The sequence below is a fragment of the Saccopteryx bilineata genome, chromosome 7, assembly GCF_036850765.1.
Source record: "Saccopteryx bilineata isolate mSacBil1 chromosome 7, mSacBil1_pri_phased_curated, whole genome shotgun sequence".
In the NCBI taxonomy this organism is placed as follows: domain Eukaryota; kingdom Metazoa; phylum Chordata; class Mammalia; order Chiroptera; family Emballonuridae; genus Saccopteryx; species Saccopteryx bilineata.
This window is the reverse complement of record NC_089496.1, coordinates 71,598,578-71,612,573: the sequence shown is the minus strand read 5'-3', so window position 1 is coordinate 71,612,573 and position 13,996 is coordinate 71,598,578. Positions and strand designations below refer to the sequence as shown.

The following is a 13,996-nucleotide window of genomic DNA, read 5'->3' as shown; positions in this document are numbered from 1 at the left end:
AAGCCAAGCAGAGACAGCAGAAGTAAAAAAGAGAGAGTCCAGATGTTATCACTGGAGACTGATCTGCAAATTCAGTGCAATCCCTTAGCAAAAATTCCATGGCACTTTTTATACAAATTAAAAAAAAAAGCAATTGCATGGAGCCACAAAACACACCAAATAGCCACACTCTCATTTTAAACTATATTAGAAAGCTATAGTAATAAAACAGGATGGTCCTGGCATAAAAACAGACACATGGGACATCAGTATCATGGTGGAGTGACATGATCCTTTTGTATGTTCCCTTAAACTTACAACTAGTAGGTCATCTATAACCCAACAAAGGTTCCCCTATAAACACACCAGGATGCCTGAGGAATGCACACGTTGTTACATCTGAAAGGAGGTGTATTAAAACTTAGAGGAGAGGCAGGATGGGGAAGGACAGGAATGGTGCATGTACCCTGATCCCCTGGCAGCCATGGTGGAGCCATCTGCCCCAGCAAAGGAGGTAGCAAAGAAGGAGCCAGAAGCAGCCACCACACCATGACCTGGTAGAGGGTAAGCGAGGCAGCAGCAGTGTTGGAGCCAGAGCACCTGGCTTCCAAGCGGCTACAAAGAACCAGGTAGTAGTGTGGAGGGCTCGCAAACCCAGATCCTTCCTTCCCGGGCTATGTTGGTGGTGCTCTGAGACCCGAGAGAGTGACCTAGACACAGCAGAGGCACCCACTATTCCCTGTTGCCCAGGTTGCGACTCCTTAACCACAGCAACTCCCCCTCCCCCACCATGAACCTGGAAGTGCAAGTAGCTCAGGTAGGAGAAAACAAAAACTTGCGCTATAGCACCCTCTGCTGGAAAACAAAAGAAAGACTCCTGTTTATCCACCTGCTTAACTGTTAAAACTCAAACAAAAGGGGCAAGAATACACAATAGGGTAAAGACGTCTATTCAATAAATGGTGTTGGAAATACTGGAGAGATGCATGCAAAAAAAATTAATAAAACTAGACCACCTTCTTATACCACGCACAAAAAGATTAAAGACTTAAATGTAAGTCACGAAACTATAAAAATCCTAGAAGAAAACATAGGCAGTAAAATTTCAGACATCCCTTATGGCAATATTTCCCCTGATAAATTTCTTCGGGCAAGGGAAACAGTGGTATTAATAAACAAATGGGACTACATCAAACTAAAAAGCGTTTGCACAGCAAAAGAAACCACCAACAAAATGAAAAGGGAAGCCATTAAATGAGAGAATATATTTGCCAATGATACATCTGATAAGGGGTTAATTTCTAAAAAAAATATATAAAGAATTTATACAACTCTGGCCTGTGGTAGCGCAGTGGATAAAGCATCGACCTGGAATGCTAAGGTTGCTGGTTCAAAACCCAGGGCTTGCTCGGTCATGGCACATGCAGTGAACAATCAGTGAAAAACTAAAGTGAAGCAACTGTGAGTTGATACTTTTCATTCTTCCCACCCCTCTTTTCTCTCTCTGTAAAATCAATAAAAAAAGAAAAAAAAAGAATTTATACAATTGAACACCAGGAAGATAAGCCAATTTAAAAATGGGTAAAGGGCCTGACTGGGCAGTGGCACAGTGGATAGAGTGTTAAACTGAGACGCGGAGGACCCGGGCTCATTCAGCTTGAGCACAGGCTCACCAGCTTGAGCACAGGGTCACTGGCTTAAGCATGGGATTGTAGACATGACCCCATGGTCACTGGCTTGAGCCCAAAGGTCGCTGGTTTGAAGCCCAAGGTTTCTGGCTTGAGCAAAGAGTCACTCGTTCTGCTGTAGCCCCTCAATCTGTCTCTCTTGCTTAAAAAAACTGGGTAATGGACCTGAATAGATACTTCTCCAAAGAGGACATACAGATGGCCAAAAGGCATATGAAAATACACTCAGCATCACTAATCATCAGAGACATGCAAATTAAAACCACAATGAGATATCACCTCACCTGAGATATCACCTGTCAAAGTAGCTATCATCAATAAATCAACAAACAATAAGTGCTGGCAAGGGTGTGGAGAAAAGGGAACCCTCCTGCACTACTGATGGGAATGCAGACTTGTGCAACCACTACGGAAAACTGTATGGAGATTCCTCAAAAAATTAAAAATGAAACTGCCTTTTGACCCAGCTATCCCACTTCTGGGAATATATCTGAAAAAACCTGAAACACTAATTTGAAAGAATATATCCACTCCTATGTTAATCACAACATTATTTACAACAGTCAAGATCTGGAAACAGCCCAAGTACCCATCGGTACATGAGTGGATAAAAAGCTGTGGTACATATACACAATGGAATATTATGTGGAAAAAAAAATACCCTGGCCAGTTGGCTCAGCAGTAGAGCATTGGCCCAGAGTGTGGAAGTTGTGCGTTCGATTCCCGGCCAGGGTACACAGGAGAAGCACCCATCTGCTTCTCCACACTTCCCCCTCTCCTTTCTCTCTACCTCTCTCTTCCCCTCCCACAGTCAAGGCTCCACTGAAGCAAAGCTGGCCCAGGCACTGGGGATGGCTCCACGGCCTCTGCCTCAGGCACTAGAATGGCTCTAGTTGCAATGGAGCAACGCCCCAGAAGGGCAGAGCATCAATCCCTAGTGGGCTTCCCAAATGGATCCCGGTCAGGCGCATGCGGGAGTCTGCCTCTCTGCCTTTCTGCTTCTCACTTCAGAAAAAATACAAAAAATAAAAATAAAAAAGACAAATAGCATATGATCTCACTATATTATATGTGAAATCTAATAAACAAAATAGAAACAGAGGCATGGATACAAGGATCAGACAGACAGCTGTCAGAGGGGATGGTGCTGAGGGGATTGAATGAAACAAGATGAAGGAAAATTTAAAAAAGACATATATAATACATAACACATAGACACAGATAACAGTGTGGTGATAGCCAGAGGGCAGGGGGGTGGGGGCTAGGTACCGGCAGGCAAAGGGCAGATGGAGAAGTGAGGACAGAAAGAGACTTTACTTGGTGCACTGGGCCCCCAATGCAGTATGCAAGTGATGTTTTATTGAGCTGTACACTTGAAACCTGTATGATTTTGCAAGCCAATGTCACTGCAATAAATTCAATAAAAAAACAGTACCCATAGAAGAACAGCTCATCAAGCTTAATAGACAATCACCAAGTAACACAGAATGAAAATAACAATTCTCTAAAACCCAAAGCCAAAATCACAGAAGACTGTAATCAAAATCATAAGAGAATTCGGAATCACTGTAATGAAGAAACTCAAGGAGATATAAGAAAATTCAGAGAGGCAGTCCAATGAGCTCAGCAATAAAATTAATGAACAGAAGGAGTACTTCACTAAAAGTCTGCAACTATAAAAAGGAATCAAACAAATTCTGGAGCTGAAGAACTCAGTGAATGAGATGAAGACTGCGTTAGAAAGTACTGGAAATAGAGCAGATCACACGGCAGAGAAGATAAAAATCTAGAAGTGATTCACATGGAAGAGGAAAGAGACCTAAGATTTTTAAAAAACAATAGAATTCTACAAGACTATCTGCCTCATTGAGAAAGGGCAACATAGGATAATGGGTATCTCAGAGTGAGAAGAAAGCGGGGAGGGAACAGAGAGTCTACTTAAAGAATTAACAGATTAGAACTTCCCTAACCTGGGGAAAGAGCTAGACATATAAGTACAAGAAGCTAATAGAACTAATTATCTCAATATAAAAAGACCTCTAACACATTATATTAAAGTTGTCAACAGTCAATGATTTAAAAAAAAGAATTCTAAAAGCAGCCATGATAAAAAAAAAAAAGACAGTAACCTACATAGAAAACCCATCAGGCTATTGTCAGATTTCTCAGCAGAAGCTCTACAGGCCAGGAGAGAGTGGAATGACAACTCAAAATACTGAAATATAGGAATCATCTGCCAAGAAGACTCTATGCAGCAAAGTTATCCTTTAGCTATGAAGGAGAAATAATAGTTTTCCAAGACAAAAAATAAAAAAGCTAAGGAAATTTACTATCACAAGACCTGGATTACAAGAAATGTTAAAAGGAGCTATACTGCCTGAAACAAAAAGACAATAGTACACAAAACTTTGAGTAAGGTGACAAATAGAAACAAAATTACAACACTATGTAAGAACAGGGTGTTAAACAATTGTAGCATAAAGGTGAAAGGGAAAAAAAATTAAAAGTAACTACTTTAATTAAAAATTAAAAATAGCTACTTTAATTTCATAATGAACACTCAACATAAAAAAGGATAGTTTGGCCCTAGCCAGTGGCTCAGTGGATAGAGTGTCAGCCTGGCATATGGACGTCTTGGTCAGGGCACACAGGAGAAGTGATCATTCATTTGCTTTTCTCCCCCTTCTGGCATGGTTCTGTTCTGAAGTGCTGTAGTTGTCAATCCTCTTTTTAAAGTTATTTGGTGTGGAAGATTATGACTACTTTTGTCCTAGTACCTTCCTCCTTTACAAAGGATCTGCTAGCTATAAGAACATATGCACGGATGAATGTATGTTCTCCTGGAAGCCCACTGGGGCTGCATGAAAGCATCTGGCTGGGTCCCTGCCTCCTCACACCTGAGGCATGTGACTGAGCTGTCTGCATGACAAGAATCAGAGTTGCTGCATCACGCAGTGGTCCCATGGAGAAGCTGGGACAGAATGGCATCCATCAGCAGAGACGGCAGGTCACACAATAACCAGGAAGACATGAGGAAACTGAATTGGATCTAGCAACTGAGAGAAAGGCCAGGGAGGGTACAAGTAAGTGCTGTATGACTAATGACTGCAGACCCAAAGTGCCCAGGGCTCTCCAGCAATAAATATGCTTGGGGAGGGAGTGCAGGCAGAGGGAAAGGATAAATAAACCCAGTAATAAGGATAAGAAAGATAATGAATAAAACAGCAATTTCCAAGAAAGCAAGACAAGAGCCTGACCAGGCGGTGGCGCAGTGGATAGAGTGTTGGACTGCGATGCGGAGGACCCAGGTTCGAGACCCCAAGGTTGCCATCTTGAGCACGGGCTCATCTGGTTTGAGCAAAAGCTCACCAGCTTGGACCCAAGGTTGCTGGCTCGAGCAAGGGATTACTCGGTCTGCTGAAGGCCCGCGGTTAAGGCACATATGAGAAAGCAATCAATGAACAACTAAGGTGTCACGGTGTGCAACGAAAAACTAATTGATGCTTCTGATCTCTCTCCGTTCCTGTCTGTCCCTGTCTATCCCTCTCTCTGACTCTATCTCTGTAAAAAACAAACAAAAAAAAAACAACCCATATTAAAAAAAAAAAAAGTAAGACAAGAAACCAGAGGGAATTTAATGATGATGACAGATGCAAATCCAGAAGAGGGCATTTTCTCCTATTAACCCACAGGCAAACTGCATAGAATCTGGAAGCCAGACATCAGTGCCAACTGCAGAGGAGTCAGGTAGATGGGACAGATGACTGATTAACACCAGACAGAAACCTGATGAAAAACCAACATGTCCTTCCTGATTCCAGATTCATAAAGGAGAAAAAGTATGATGTCAAAGTAGGAGTAAATCTACGTGGGGGAAAAGGTGACCTTAGAAGAAAGCAGGGTGACCTTGAACAGGTGGCAAAAATTGCCACATCTCTGTAGTGGAAAGAATGCAGGTGTTGGTTGCCCTGGCTCATTGCTCAGTGGATAGAGCATCAGCCCAACATATGGATGTCCTGGGCTTGAGTCCCAGTCAGGGCATATAGGAGAAGCAACTATCTACTTCTCTCCTCTTTCTGCTCCCCTATATCTCCCTCTCCCCTTCCTGCAGCCAGTGGTTCAATTGGTTTGAGTGAGGCCTTGGGTGCTGAGAATAGCTTGATTGGTCCTTGTTTCAGCCCCTGGCACTAAAAATAGCTCAGTATTTGAGTATCGACCCCAGGGGGGGGGTTTCCAGGTGGATCCCAATTGGGGTGCATGTGGGAGTCTGCCTCACTGTCTCCCCTCCTCTCACATAAAAAGATAATAGAGAGAGAATACAGGTGCTAGAAGTCTAGCTAAACCCGAGTTCCAGTCTCAACTCTCCTACCTACTTTAGAACTTATTACATAATCCTGGGCAAAACAACCTTTCTGAGCAATTTTTTCACCTATGAAGTCCAAATTAGAAATACTACATTTAAAGGGCTGCAAAGCCTCTACTATAATATTTTACCCATAATGAGTACTCTATAAATGGTTATTATTGTAATTATTATTTTCTTTTTTTCTGAAGCTGGAAACGGGGAGAGACAGTCAGATAGACTCCCGCATGCGCCCGACCGGGATCCACCCGGCACACCCACCAGGGGGCAACGCTCTGCCCACCAGGGGGCGATGCTCTGCCCATCCGGGGCTTCGCTCTGTCGCAACCAGAGCCACTCTAGCACCTGGGGCAGAGGCCAAGGAGCCATCCCCAGCGCCCGGGCCATGTTTTGCTCCAATGGAGCCTTGGCTGCAGGAGGGGAAGAGAGAGACAGAGAGGAAGGAGAGGGGGAGGGGTGGAGAAGCAGATGGGCGCCTCTCCTGTGTGCCCTGGCCGGGAATCAAACCCAGGACTTCCGCACGCCAGGCTGATGCTCTACCACTGAGCCAACCGGCCAGGGCACATAATTTTTATTTTTTAAGTGAGCGAGAAAGACAGACAGGGACAGACGGATGACAAGAAGGGAGAGAGATAAGAAGTATCAATTCTTCATTGTGGCACCTTAGTTGTTTATTGATCATTTACTCATATGTGCCTTGACTGGGGGCTCCAGCTAAGCCAGTGATCTTGTGCTCAAGCCAGTGACCTTGGGCTTTAAGCCGGTGATCTTTGGACTCAAGCCAGAGACCTAGGGTTGTATCTATGATCCCATGCTCAAGCCGGCAATCCCACACTCAAGTCAGCGACTCTGCACTCAAGCTGGATAAGCCTGTGCACAAGTCAGCAACCTCAGGGTTTAAAACCTGGGTCCACTGTGTCCCAGGCCATGCTCTATCCATTATACCACCGCCTGGTCAGGCAACATAATTTTAAAACACAGAAGAAAATTTTAAGAAACTTAGCAATTTTACCTGATGAGGTCCTGGACTCGACTGTTAAAAGCATCACCTTGTGAAGGTCTGTTTTTCATTTCCTCTGTTGATATTTTTGGTGTAGCTGGCTGGCTGTTTCTATCTGGTCGATTGGCAATCAGGCAGCCAAAAACCACAGCACTGACTTTGAGAAGTCCAGTGGTCAAGCCTTCAAAAACTTGCTTATTTGTATTTCTTCCCAAAATAACATTATTTTCATCTGGAACATAAACCTAGATGGAAATAAATACAGTAATTGTGTTTAAATAAAACTACCCAAAGTGGACAGAGATGATGTGGAAGATTTCTGGAATTATAAATCTGAAATTCTAGGTGGCTATCTAAATGTTCAAGTGTTGGTTTTGATGTCAGACTGCTGAGTTCAAATCTCAGCTTTGCCCTCGGTAGTTGGGTGACCTTGGGCAGGTTATTATCACCAAGCTTCATATGTAAAACATGGGTAACAAAAGGACCTAAAGGAAATATTCCCTCCATTTATTTTGTTGTTGTTAATTTAGACATTCCATGAAAGTCACTTTTGTTTAAGACTGCTGGCCACAAGTTATATCTGACCACCGAGCCATTTCTAAGCCAATGTAATTAGAGTAGAATCGTTCTGCAGTGCCTGCTCTAGTTTCTAATTCCCTTTGAAACTCTATCATAGTTATAAAACAGTCCATCAAGCTTCTTCAGGTTATGACTAGCTAGCATAACTAGACTATTCCAATATAGAAGGGTATCAGGAGTGGGGTTTGAACTCAGGATTTTATATGAGTCAGGACAAGCTACCTTTTTAAAATTTTTTTTATTAATTTTAATTTATTGTTTACATGGATTCAAGTGTCCCACTGAATATAACACCCCCACCCCCCCACCCCATGTCCCTATTTATACCCACTTTACTCCCTTCCTCTGAACTTCCTTCCCCCTTCCCTCTGGGATTTGCTGTCCTGTCATCTGTATCTCTGTTATGTATATATAATTTCACTAATCCCTTCACCTTCTCTGATCCCATCCTCTCAACCCCCTTCCCTCTGACAGCTGTCCCTCTGTTCCCTGTGACTCCGCCTCTGCTTCTATTCCGTTCCTCAGTTCACTTTGTTCATTAGATTTCACATATAAGTGAGATCATATGATATTTGTCTTTCTCTACCTGGCTTATTTCACTCAGCATAATAATCTCCAGGCTCATTCATGCTGTCACAAAAGGTAAGATTTCCTTTTTTTTCATGGCGCATAGTATTCCATTGCGTATATGTACCACAGCTTTTTAATGTATTCATCCACTGATAGACACTTGGGCTGTTTCCAGATCTTGGATATTGTAAACAATGCTGCAATAAACATGAGGGTGCATATCTTCTTTTGAATCAATGATTTGGTGTTCTTAGGATATATTCCTAAAAGTGGGATAGTTAGGTCAAAAGGCAGTTCCATTTTTAAGTTTTTGAGGAAACGCCATACTGTTCTCCACAGTGGCTGCACCAGTCTGCATTCCCACCAGCAGTGCAGGAGGGTTCCCTTTTCTCCACACCCTCACTAGCATTTACTGTGTATTGTTTTGTTAATGAGCACCATTAACAGGAGGAGCTACCTTAAACTGCAGTGCAACATTTCTCAAAAATCTCAGTGACTTCAGACAATACTGCTTTCTTTTTAATTCAAATGACACGCCCACTTCAGGCTGGTTGGGGCTCTGCTCTGCATCCTTACTATCTGTACTCTGAAGCCCAGGTAAAAAAGCAACAACTGTTTAGAGCAATGATTTTAAACTCGTGTGCCACAAGAATTTTTGAAACATGCAATACCTATTTACTCAGGGGCACTGATCTCTTTCCTCTAAGATTGTCAAATAAAAAAATGACAAAAGCCAACTTAGCAATAGCCATCTGGTGTAAGTGTCTTGTCTTGAACCATAAATATATAGGTCATATAATAGAGTTGCATTTTATTGGTCACATTGTATAAGGTTGAGTCTGATTGGTTAATTTTTGGTAACAGAAATCCTTATATATAAGTACAGACACCTGATTTTTTAAAATGTCACTTTGGAGCAAAAAGGGTACATAATTACTATTATTACTTTTGTTGTAAATCAATCAAAATTATGCCTTTTTTTCAGATAGGCAAATAATATACTCTTTGGTGTGCCACAGCATTTTAGTAATTATGCCATGAGATGAAAATGGTTAAAAACCACTAGTTTAGAGAGCAACAATTTTCCATAGAACTTTCTATGATGACTGAAACATTTCAATCTACACTATTCTATATATGGACCAGTCACAGTTGGCTACTTAGTACTTGAAATGTGGTTAGTGTGACTCAGGGACTGAATTTTTTATTTTAATTAATTTTAATTTTAATGCTGGCTAGTGTATTAGACAGTACAGAGCACTGCAGGTCACAGCAGCAGAGAGAAAAAAATCTAGCCTCGCGTCATCATTAAGTGCATTACCTAGAAGTGACAGACACCACTCTTGTTCACACATCACTGGCCAGAAAAAATCAGAGTCCAACCCAAACATAGGGGAACTCAGCAACGTCATCCTACAATGCACTTGACCAGAGGAGGAGAATAAGAACACCTGGTCCCAGCACTACTGATTGCATAATATTGTTTCTTCCATTTTGACTATATAAACATTATTCACAGCTAAGCTACCATATTTTTCACTCCATAAGACGCAGTTTTCCCCCCCAAAAGTGGAGGGGAAAATGCCCGTGTGTCTTATGGAACAAATGTTCATTTTTTAAAAGCTGCTGCGGGTTCCCAGACAACTAGAAGAGTATTTGAACATTAAAGTCTCTTCTCATTTGTTAATCACAGTGCTAATGGCTGTTAATACCGCTGTTGAGTTTACATTGTTGAAATATTATTGTGGTATATATTTTTAAATATTTTAACACACCATTTGGTTCAGAATATTTTTTCTCTTATTTTCTTCCTTAAAACCCTAGGTGCGTCTTATGGAACGAAAAATATGGTATTTAGTAAATGATTATATTTACTTTCTTGTATAAATTTTTGTTTTCACTCAGATAACTTTTTTCATACGTTGAATTTCCTATTTATATATCATTAATTCATTGTCATTTTTTCTGGTTGAAGTGGAATTTCCTCTCAAGTTCAAACACAGCAGGGATTGCTGATTCTTTCTCTGCTCTCCTGGAGACACACTTCCTGCTCTAGTCTGGGCCTACTACACAGCTCACACTTGAGAACGCCCTTCACCTTTGTCCTAGGATTTCCTTCTATCCTTCCTCTGGCTCAGAGTCGTTTATTTCTTAGATTCCATGTCATCTTCCAATGTAATTCTCTCATTCTGTTGTACGATCTATTCCAACAACTTCCTAAGACAGGGTACACGAGAAAAAAAAAATTGAGACCTAGTATGTCTGAAAATATCTATTTCATCCTTATAGCTGACTGATAGTTTGACTGGATATATGATTTTTGGTTGGGACTAATTTTCCTTCAGAGGTTTGAAGAGCTGCTCCATTGTTTCCTACTTCAGGACTGTTGTTGAGAAGTTCAGTCTGATTCCTAATGTTCTTGTCCATGACCTGTTTTGTCATCTCTGGAAACTTTTAGAAACTTCTTATTTCCTGTATCTTGGTATAGGTCTTTCTTCATTTCTTGGCAAAAACTCGGTGTTATTTTCAACCTAGATTTTTGAAATTTCCTGCATTATTTCTTTACTAATTTTCTCCCATTCGTTTTTTCTATAAGATTTTGGTCCTGAACTGAGCCTCTAATTTTCTATTCTTTTTTTTTTTAACAGAGACAAAGAGAATCGGAGAGAGGGACAGAGACGGACAGACAGCAAGGGAGAGAGATGAGAAGCATCAATACTTCGTTGTGGCTTCTTAGTTGTTCATTGATTGCTTTCTCATACATGCCTTGACCAAGGGGGCTACAGCAGAGCAGTGACTCCTTGCTCAAGCCAGAGACCTTGGGCTTCAAGCCAGTGATCTTTGGGCAAGCCAGTGACCACGAGGTTATGTCTATGATCTCACGCTCAAGCCAGCGACTCTGCACTCAAGCTGATGAGCCTGTGCTCAAGCCAGATGAGCCCATGCTCAAGCAGGGCAACCTTGGGGTTTCAAACCTGGGTCCTCTGCATCCCAATCCAACTCTCTATCCACTGTGCCACTGCCTGGCCAGGCTTTAATTTTATTCTATTTTCTTCTTTTGCTTTTCATCTGTAGTTTGTCCTACTTTTTAGGTGATTTCCTTTATTTTCCAGTCCTTCTACCATGGTTTGCATTCAGTTATATTCTTAATTTTCAGGAGCTATTTTTGGTTTCTTCAATATTTTGTTCTTGTAACATCTTGGTTTTGTTTCATGAACACAGTATTTTCTCATGACTATGAAATTATCTTTTAAGATTTTTTTGTTCCCTGCATGGTCTTGGTTTCTTTTGAGTTCTGACCTTATATTTCAGGTTGTAAGCTTTCCTAAAGATGTGGTCATCTGGGGTTTCCTGCTCACAATTAAGACTGATGCACAGTTAGATCAAGAGTTATCACGATCTTGATCAGATCACAAGCTGGATACAAACTCTGTGTGGTTGGGGGGCTTTAATTTGGATGACTAAGCGGAGACTCAGCTTTTTCACTGCAAAACCCCAACTCTCAGTATTTATGCGTCAGTTCTCCCAGATACTTACTTTCACAAGAATGATATCCTTATATCCTCCAAGCCTGAAGTATATAACATGTTCTGCTCATTTTCTCATAGGTCACTGAGAAAGGCATTGAGTATCTCACTGTTTAAGACGTAGATTTTGACTTAATCATTTTTGTATGACTTTTGTATGACACAGTACCTGGTGTTCCCATGTTCTGAGTAACCTGGTTCAATCACCTATCTTTTGCCAGGGTTGGGGGGGGGCAGCCACTTGTCTCTCCGGGTATCAGATGGGATCCAGGGCATTCAAGATGCCTCTTGTTTAGACTTTTAATGAATCCTCCTCTTTCCAGCCCTACATGTACTTTCATTTTCTGAGATACCTGGTAACTAATTCCCAAGCTTTCTGGAGACCTGTGGCACAAATTTTCCTCTGGCATTCTTCCTTCTGCTAATTTAGGTTTTAGCTTTTAGGCAATTGTCTCTCAATCATTTCCCTTCCAGATTATTTTACTTTATCTTATTCCTTCTTTATCCAAGTGAGAGGAGGGGAATAGAGAGACAGATTCCCGCACACACCCTGACTCAGATCCACCTGGCAATTCCCGTTTGAGGCCGATGCTCTGCCCATCTGGGGTCATGCTCACAACTGAGCTCTGTTTAGTGCCTGAGGTGGAGGCTCCACAGAGCCGTACTCAGCGCCCAGGGCCAATGTAGTCAAACCAGTTGAGCCATGGTTGTGAGAGGGGAAGAGAGAGAGAGAGAGAGAGAGAGAGAGAGAGAGAGAGAGAGAGAGAGAAAAGGGGGAAAGGAGGGGTGGAGAAGCAGATAGTCACTTTTCCTGTGTGCCTTGACCAGGAATTGAACCCAGGCACCCATATGCCAGGCAGAGACTCTACCACTGAGCCAACCAGCCAGGGGTGCTTTCCAGATTAAAAACTGGTTGCTTTCCTTACCTTCCCAATCTCTTTGCTACTGAGGATTCAGGATTATATTCATTGGACCTCCAGATAGAGAGAATGGAACTTAGTATTCAATCGACCACATTTTAACATTAATTCAATAAATTCCCTGAAGACACAAATGTCTTTTTCTTTTACACATTTCAAAAAGAACAACAGCCCTGGCCGGTTGGCTCAGCGGTAGAGCGTCGGCCTAGCGTGCGGAGGACCCGGGTTCGATTCCCGGCCAGGGCACACAGGAGAAGCGCCCATTTGCTTCTCCACCCCTCCGCCGCGCTTTCCTCTCTGTCTCTCTCGTCCCCTCCCGCAGCCAAGGCTCCATTGGAGCAAAGATGGCCCGGGCGCTGGGGATGGCTCTGTGGCCTCTGCCCCAGGCGCTAGAGTGGCTCTGGTCGCAACATGGCGACGCCCAGGATGGGCAGAGCATCGCCCCCTGGTGGGCAGAGCGTCGCCCCTGGTGGGCGTGCCGGGTGGATCCCGGTCGGGCGCATGCGGGAGTCTGTCTGACTGTCTCTCCCTGTTTCCAGCTTCAGAAAAATGGGAAAAAAAAAAAAAAAAAAAGAACAACAGAAATAAATTCCTGGGTAATGTTGGGATTTTTCATTCATCATAGATTTTTATAACCCTCTCTTTTCAAAAACCTTAATAATTTTCATCATTAAGTATTTCAGATAATGCATGTGTAGGTAGCAATCTTTCACTTATTTGTATTTCATCGAGTAATTGCATCAAGAAGAAATAAAAAAGACTTGAGATAAAATTAATGTCATTTATTTGTTCACGTGCTCATCTGACACTTGAATATATACCACACACATAGTCAAGGGGTCAGAGGAATGCTCTGCTTGCCCTAAGGGTCACTCAGACCCCACAGACTCTGGTTTTACAAGTAGCCATAACGAACTGCGGTATATTGGTTTACAGAAGAACAGCAAGAACAATATAAAAAAGAGGCATGCAGTAACAAATGTGTCTCAATTCCTGGGGCACAAGAAAAGACAGATAGAAGAGTGCAAATGGCTGGCCAGTTGGCAACAGGAGAGCATTGGCCTAAAGTGTGGAAGTCCTGGGTTCGATTCCTGGTCAGGGTACACAGGAGAAGCGGCCATCTGCTTCTCCATCCTTCTCCCTCCTCCTTTTCTTTCTGTCTCTCTCTTCCCCTCCCACTAGCAATTTGGCCCCGGTTGCTAAGCAACAGAGCAGCAGACTCCATATGGACAGAGCATCACCTGTAGGGGGCTTGCCAGGTCTATCCCAGTCAGGGCACATGCAGGAGTTTGTCTCTCTGCCTCCCTGCCCCTCACTTAATAAAAATTAATTACTTAATTAATTTTTTAGAAGAGTGCAAATGGTACTGT

The 13,996-nt window shown here is 42.4% G+C and overlaps 1 protein-coding gene across 6 annotated transcripts in view; it reads right to left on the bottom strand.

Annotated features, from left to right (window-relative positions):
• The window catches only part of SCAPER (S-phase cyclin A associated protein in the ER), a 312,812-nt gene that overhangs the window by 56,863 nt on the left and 241,953 nt on the right, over window positions 1-13,996 (bottom strand). For all 6 annotated transcript variants that reach the window (XM_066239323.1, XM_066239324.1, XM_066239326.1 and 3 more), the window contains one exon: window positions 7,043-7,275. In XM_066239323.1, coding sequence (XP_066095420.1) covers window positions 7,043-7,275 — 233 coding nt within the window. The remainder of the gene's footprint in view (window positions 1-7,042; window positions 7,276-13,996) is intronic.